The sequence below is a fragment of the Protomyctophum parallelum genome (assembly GCF_964188405.1).
Source record: "Protomyctophum parallelum genome assembly, chromosome: 17".
In the NCBI taxonomy this organism is placed as follows: Eukaryota; Metazoa; Chordata; class Actinopteri; order Myctophiformes; family Myctophidae; genus Protomyctophum; species Protomyctophum parallelum.
The window spans coordinates 35,536,742-35,545,042 of NC_139719.1; the positions used below are offsets into that span (position 1 = coordinate 35,536,742).

General features: G+C 41.6%; 1 protein-coding gene across 1 annotated transcript; it reads right to left on the minus strand.

Annotated features, from left to right (window-relative positions):
- Positions 1-5,760: 5,760 nt before the first annotated feature.
- LOC310874006 (gap junction delta-3 protein-like) lies at positions 5,761-7,093 on the minus strand. The gene has a single exon (XM_083786664.1). It carries the CDS (start codon positions 6,911-6,913, stop codon positions 6,050-6,052), a length of 864 nt encoding a protein of 287 aa, XP_083642790.1. The 5' UTR covers positions 6,914-7,093; the 3' UTR covers positions 5,761-6,049.
- Positions 7,094-8,301: the final 1,208 nt, after the last annotated feature.

An 8,301-nucleotide genomic window follows, 5' to 3' on the forward strand; every position in this document is an offset into this window, starting at 1 on the left:
GGGTGGGGCACATACCACTTTGGCGCAATGCTCTGATCAGAGAGTCCCCGGTTCGATTTACGTCCGGCTCGGCTGGACCATTTACTGAATACTTACTCTCTCTCTCTCTCTGCATTTTCCTCTCTCTCCACCAGCTACAAATTGTAAAAATAATTTAAAAAAGGTAGAAGACAGTAAACATATAAGCATAATTTGAATGTAAAAACGACAAAATGTCATTTTGGGAAATGATCAAATAGTATATACTTCCGCATTTACTAACTGCATGAGATTATAAATAATTGGTGCAATCTAACCACTGACTCAAAATGTCAATTGAATTAATTAATTCTGCTGGACAAAGAGCAGTCAAGAGAGACTACAGTCCTCATTGGGACTGTCCGGGGCATCAAAGACCTGGACGGGCAGCTTTTGTGTCCGAGAGGAAGGAGAAATAAGCCTGGTCGAGTGCGAGCCACACAAAGGTTCGACAAGACAGAGGAGAGAAGAGCCAGGAGAGGAGAGAGCAGTGTTGATGATGCAGCAGTTACACAGTGCATGGGACCCCTCTGGCTGGGTGTACAGTGGGGACGAAGGGATAAAGAAAGGCAGAGAGAAATGAAAGGATAAAAAAGAAGAGCAGACCGAGCAAGAATAGTCAACACATTCACAGAATGAAGGGACATTCAGACAGAGAAAAGATGGGGAGGAAAGAGAGGCAGGAATGGATGGATGGATAAAGAGGGCGGCTGACAGAGGACCGGAATACGGGGTGTGGGACGACAGACTTGAGCGATAGACATTTTAAGCCAAAAAGCATAGATCTGCAAGCGCAGGGTGCTAATGAATTCATTTTGAATTTAAAACTAATGTGGCAAGAGAGGATGCTCCAGCTAGCAGCATGTCAGGAGGACACAGGTCACACTATAAGTAAGAGGGCACCGTAGGCACTGGAATAGTTTGCAGAGGATACTGTTATATAACCAGACATGAATGCTCATGCAGTATATTCTTGAATATACAGTCATATACAAATTGCACATGTGCGTCCAGTCACATGGCCTGTGAGTGCCAGTGAGCCATAGTGGACAGGAAAGGTTCCATGACCCTCCCTGCCAACAGTCACATTTGGTCGGTCACACAGGTCAAAATCCCACACCACGACATAAGTACAGTACATGGATGTCTAGTTGCTCCAGTGACGAGAACAATTTCTACAGGAAAGCATTTTGACTAGAGGCAACTCATGTTAAAAGAGCAGTATTGTGACACACGGTTCACAAACATGGTGGCTAAATTTATCCTCCGTCACACGACGCCATCACATGCAGAAAATAGCATGTACAAGCTCGCAAGGCATCACGTCTGATGCCTTGTGTACTTCTAGGTCTGCTATTTTCGTCACGCGCCACCATCCACCATCATGCGACAAAGAATGAATGGGGTTTAACAATATTAACAATGAGAGAGCATTATTGGCTTACATAGACATTCTTCCCTATTAGGGTCCCTAGTAGGGTACTTGTACATATACATGACATGGCAAAAGGCTGAGATGGTCTGCAAGAACATTATTTCCAGTCATTTGGAGCTGTCAGTTACAGAGCTAAGTCTGTCCTGGAAGGGAAAAAAAGCGTGCACATAGGTGTGGCATGGGCCACGGGGAGCCCCTGAAGTGGCTCGTCCTTGGGATTGAGCATATGAAGAGGGGAAATACACACACACTCTCTCTCTCCTCGTGTGTTAGTGTGAAGGGAGTCGCTAAGAAACAAGATGACCTACATTCACTTTGAGACAGACGGCAAGAAACAGAGGCCTCCCAGGAGTGACACACACACACACACACACACACACACACACACACACAGGGGGAGGAAGGGGCCCAGGGGGTATACGATGGGAAAGAAACAGAAAGAGGGACTCAAAGAAACACAGGTTACACTTTGTGTCTAATGAACTACACAAGAGAAGGTAGATACAAAAGACAGACAGGAGAGGGGAAAAGTTCACCTATCCGTTGCTTTCCAGCAAGCACCAGAGTGATTATATAAAATACATTTAGAATTCCATTGCATGTACATCAAAGAGCTATGCAAATCTGCATGCTGCGTCCAGGGACCAGTGGGAGGTGTGTGCGTGTGTGTGCGTGTGTGTGCGTCAGGCAAAGGACGGTTGGAGTCAGAAATAGTTCCTCTGGAAAGTTTACAGGCTTTGTATTTACATGAGCCACTTGGATGTCTGAACTGCAAAAGCTCTCAAAAGACTATTAGGATTTTCCCATCACAGACTGCTCTCATTGCAAGGTATTGCAGTAGTCATTAAGACCCAAGTACCATTCAATTCAATTTACATGGTACCATGGCCCAATTCAGCGTGGAATGGGTTCAATAAGACACTGTAATGGTTTAATCTGACTTGCTTCTCATCTGCGCACGCAGCCCAGCAGCCATGCTATGAGGCAATTTACATGAATTAGCAGCTTCATGTTATGTAACGGGCTGGGAGCAATCAAAAATAAAGCCACCCATGAGCCTGGAAAGCATGGATATTGTCAGTGGAATTATGTAGCTGTAAATGAAGGATGTTGCCAAGATCACGACTTCACAATCACATGAGAACAGTTTCCCGTGGGGATGCTGCCCCCTAGTGGTGTTGGGAAGATGCAGCAACAGTTAGAATCACTAACAGTCAGTCAGTTTACATACATTACACTTACAGTCTTACACTGTATGTGACAGTAGGTTATTCATAAAGATTTACAACCTTATAACCTATAACACCCCCCTCCCCACCGTATAGGCCTACATGTTTAGGGATGTGGTGCTGACTGTCTTGAGAGATTAGCCTACGGAACCTACTGTCTATGAGGCAATGGGCAACCAGAGGAAAGGAAAGGAAAGAGTATAGGCCTATTATAAATAAAATAAGTAGTTAGGCAATAATTATGTTATTGTGGCAATGTGGCCTGGCCTGCTATAAACAAATTGGCCACACATACATATAGGCTAGTAAGGCTACTCTGCCCACTGTGCCCAGTGTTGTTCTGAAAATAAAAATAGGCTTTAATAGATTTCCAATGTTATTGTGGTGTGAATGTGAAGGAGTGCTGAAATATGAGTGTTTCATTTGACTTTTCGGGTTGTGAGTGACACACCTCAATTCTTTACAATGCGATTAAATTCAGTCAGATCAGATAAAGCTTTACTTTGACTCACACACTCACACACGCATCCACCCAGTCCTTACCCTCTCTGACGTGCGGGCCGGCATTCATCAGGCGGAGGATGGACGGCTTGTTTGTTTTGCTGCAAATGTCTTAAGGCAGCTGCTGTGCCGTTAACACCCCGCCCCGCCGCACGCAATAATATTTTTGTTTATTCGTTTTGGAATCGATGCCGAATCCATAATTAGCCTAGTATGCATGTAGGTTCTTGCATTGACATTAGGTTGGGTTGAAATGGAGTTTCGAGTGTGTGTGTGTGTGTGTGTGTGCGGCACGTGCTTATACTGAAAAGCTGTCAGTCAATCAACCCAAATTAGTCACAGGTGTTCAGTCATTCCCCACAGGCCTTTCTAATCTTTTTAGCCTTGCTCATTTATAACATTTGTGTTTGCCAAATGCCACCCCCTCCAGATAATTTATTTATTAAATTGCCTACTAAGTTATAGCCTATATGCTCAAAAAGTACATTTACAGCCTACACAATGTTAATGCTCATATAGCCTTAATCCTTTCAAAGAAGGAAATCTGATGACATTAATTAGTTGTAGCTTTTGATACAAGTCTACATCCCAGAAAAGACAGGGAGGGGGGAAAAAGAGTAATTTAAAACCTTTCAATTTGGATTAGAAAATCGTTTATTGATAAATCGTGTTTGTGCTCTACATTTTAATCAGTCAAGTAGATTTCATTATGGAAATTAATGGTTCATGTAGGCTACATGAAATGAAATGTGTCACTGTGTCACATGAGACATTATTTTTGTAGGCAGATTTGAATCAGTTGTCAAGTGTTGAGCTGCTGAGCCTGTTCACATAAACGGTCAATCTACTTTCAGAATGACAGATTAAGGCTAACAGAATATCACTAAAACATAATGTAGGCAATTTCAAAGTACAAATAGATCCATGACACATGCATGCATGCATGGGTTATCGTATATAATAATTAACTTATATTGACCCTGCAAATAATTTAATATAGGCATGGTTTTGCCCACTCAATTCATAATTATGTTGCAATTTTAGAGCTCTGACTCATGGACTATTCAACCCTGGTGGAAAAGGGGCAATGTTGATGAAATGAAGCTCTTTAATTAAATAGGTGTGGTATAGGCCTAATGGTTCCTGTCAATGGTTGGTTTCTGTTTGCCATGACATTTACTAAAGCTCATATAATTCGATCAAAAGCGTGTTTACTTTAAATTTGCCATTTTGTACACCCTGCTACAAATGTGTGAAATCTATCTAAAGCCATCTATCAAACACTACTAGCCCATGTAAAGACAGACACCACTCGAGAGAATGCATTAGCCTGGCATTGCCTGACTGCATGATGAGGTAGATTCACTCAACAGGTGAATGAATCCACATAATCAGTCATTCGATCGATACCAGGATAGATCTGCGTGCGCTCTTGAGTCCCCTACCTCAATATGTCGCCCTGTCAAATTAGTTAGAATTAGAATTAGAATGTAGCTACATTTTGTTTGTAATGTACACAGTATGAAATTTAACAGGAAATCAGGATGATCGTACAGATGTTTGCACGGTACTAGAAATATGATGGGAAAGTATGTAGGCAGTTCTATGAATCTATTCTATTTATATTTAGTTATAGATATAGTTAAAGAGCCATGTCCATTATTTCTGCCCCGTTCTGCTATACTGTGTTCCACTTCTAATACTAGATCTTGGTGTGCTGTGTTTAATGCTCTCTGCACTCACTTTAGTGTCTCCTCACTATAATTTTACATGGTCTAATAAAACACATGAGAGTGGACTCACTTTCAATTGTCCTAAAAATGTACTAAAATTATATAGTTCGGCAAACAAGTAAGGTTCAATGAGGTTTATAAACTTTTTGCTGCTTGATAACTATCAGGTCTTGTGAGAGCAATCAGTGCAATGCCATGTTATGACTTGCAGTAATTGGTTCCTGACTTCAAGAGCTTGATAAGTAGTTTCCTCTGCAATAGTGAAAATAGAAGATCTACATGCTCACAATGCTGTTGTGAGCATGTAGATGGCCTGTTTTTCTCTTCGCCAAAAACAGCTGATCTACAAGCACATTGTTATAGGGATATTATACTAGGGTTTGTTATTAGGGTGATCATGAAGTTCCATTGTCACGAAGACCCAAACTACAAGCTCACGATGTGTGTGTATGTGTTGTGTGATATGAGATATATCAACATATTATAAATGTAATAATTTCGTGTCTTCATAGTGGAACAGTAATTTCATGCTTTTTCATGTTTTACATACTCTTCACATACACCACGGTTAGAATAAACATTTGAACTCCCTGAAACTGTATTGTTTACAAAACTAAAATCACTGAGATTTCCTTAGTTTTAGTCTTTGTTAATATCCAATATCTTTCTTACTGAAAATACTGGGGGAAAAAAAAGAAAAAAAAAAATGAAAATAGCAGATCACTTGACTTAAAACAAACTAAGCCTTTTCACAAACAAAAACTAAATTTAAGTAAGAAACTTGCTTTAAAAGCTAATTAAAACCACCTTAGAAGAGAACTAACAGAGGAGAACCAACATTATATGCAAGGCCTACAGTAAATTACATTTATCTCTATTGCAATAGATGTAATTTAAAACAAACTTAGTGCAAAGTGTCATTTCAAAATCCCATATCTCTAGTTTGGCTAATACTTTTTAGTTTATATCGTTCAATATAAAAAATGCACAAATACACAAATAATACAAATAATAATACAAATAAAATCACAATTTCTATTCCACAGTCTACGTTTTCATACCAGAGCAAGAACCTCATCTGTAAACCTAGTCCGGTGTTATTTTGAAGGCAGCAGGTCTGAAACAAACCTCTTTCACACCATGAGCATGCGGCTGCTAGGGTATTTGCAGCTCTTGCGGCCGATGCTGGACGACTTCCTGCTGGGACAGCTCCTCACAGAACAACCCTTTTGCCGCACACTGCCAGATACACTCTCTGAAGCGGCTGGCCTTGGTGACTTCTTTCCCTTCTCCGTGTCCTCCCCCTCCTCCTCCTTTAAGTTATGAAGGTTCTGGCAGTCACAATTTTGTTCCTCCGAAGGCGAATGCCTCTGGCTCGGACAGAACCACTTTATGGAAGCATAGATAAGCTCTGCAAAGCTGGACACGGCTGACAGCACTCCTACGCCAAAATAGAAGCAGAGGAAGACGGTTTTCTCTGCAGGGCGGGAGGTGAAGCAGTCCACGGTGTAGGGGCAGGGGAAGCGACTGCAAGGGAACTGGGCCTCCACCTTGAAGCCATAGAGCCACCACTGTCCCACCAGGACTCCCACTTCAGCCAACAGGCGGAAGGCCACATTCACCAGGTAGAGCCTCCTCAGATCTCTGTAACCCTGGTTGTTCACCTGGATGAAGCTGGGGCCGATCTTCTGCTTGTTGTGGTGGTGCATGGCATACATGAGGAAAAGCAGGGAGGGTGTGGCGATGAGGACAATGTGAAACACCCAGAAGCGGTACTGGGAAATGGGGAAGGCCATGTCGTAGCACACCTGCTTGCAGCCCGGCTGGAGGGTGTTGCATGCAAACTCTGCCTGCTCGTCCTCAAACAGGTCACTGGCAACGGTGCCCAGGATGAGCATCCTGAAAACCAGCATGAGGAAGAGCCAGAAGCGCCCCAGCAGTGGTGAATGGGCCTGGAGGTTATCAAAGAGACTGCTGAGAAAGCCCCACTCACCCATGATGATATCACCTGGCTCCCTGGGCTGTTCTCCTGGAACTCTGTGGTGTTAATCCACCAGGTGTTTTGTCAGCGTCAAGTCATCGACTCATGCACCTCAATTAATTTTCAATTATGAATCACAGAGGAACAGTGTTTATAGTCCAAGAAACAGAAATTGCAGGTCGGCTTGTCTTTAATTGTTTTATGTGAAGAAGACGAATGGAGATCCTGAAAGAAGAAATTATCAAAGTGAAAATGATGCGACAGGGAGTCACTTGCTTAAAGCAACACAATAATAAATGAGCAATAACTTACATCTTCAGAGCATATAACTTACATCTGAAATGGTTTCCCTTTCTTTTTCAACTTGAACAATTTATTTCTATGGACAAAGTAATGATCACAAATTGTGTCTTTGAAGGTAAGAGGGGAAAAAAGTGATAATTGAAAGAAGCAAGAGGTGGGCTGTGTAGTGGCCATAGATGAATGTGTAGGGAGCCTGCCTGGGAAGCAGAAGGTCCCAGGTTTGATGCCTCGGCAATGTGTCAAGTTATCCCTGATCAAAATACTTGACCCGTAACAGTATATTCATTTGAGAAGCACTCAGCTGGCAGTGTTGGAAAAGTTAAAAGCACACCTGGGCTCAAACTGATAATGAAACACAATCTTTGACAAAGTGCTAAGCCAATAAGGCTAAGGCCATATGAGGCCAACATGTGCCAGTGCATTTCAATGGAATCTAATGCACATTGAACATAAGGATAAGTTTGTCACAGACTGAAATAAAGGACACAATAATGTAAAGCTTTTCCTCTGAAAAAACATTTCTATATAACTGCCCTTCAACATCTGAGAATTCACATGTACAGACAAGTGCGTATTGTTTCCGTATCCGCTCTAGCAACTCCATCCCAACCCAGTACCATTAATAAACACTCAAGTACTACCAAGGCTTGTGAAAATTCAAAATAGTAACTAGTTACTAAATAGTAAACATAATATTACTCAAAATGTGAAAGTATAATGTTACATTACTAGTTACTGGAAAAAAGTATTACTGAAAGTAAAGTTACTTTCCAACACTGTCAGCTGGGTAAATTTCCCCAGAGGGATGAAATAGGTCTAATCATTATTATGGACAGTTAACTTTTATTAGCTTGGAATCCCAACAGATGCTGCCATTGTAAGCAGGTTTCTGAACTATCCAAAGCCCATCTTTGAGACAAAGAAAGTAGTAGTACATACAGGTTACATACAGTTAACCTTTTCTTTTTACATAGTGCTGATTGGTAATCTCTTCTAAAACATCTCTAGCTCACAGGGTATGTTCTAGAGAGGGTATGTGATTTTAAACAAAGAGCACAAAGGATTTGATGGAGAAGATAGCCTATGCCATTGCCTATGGTA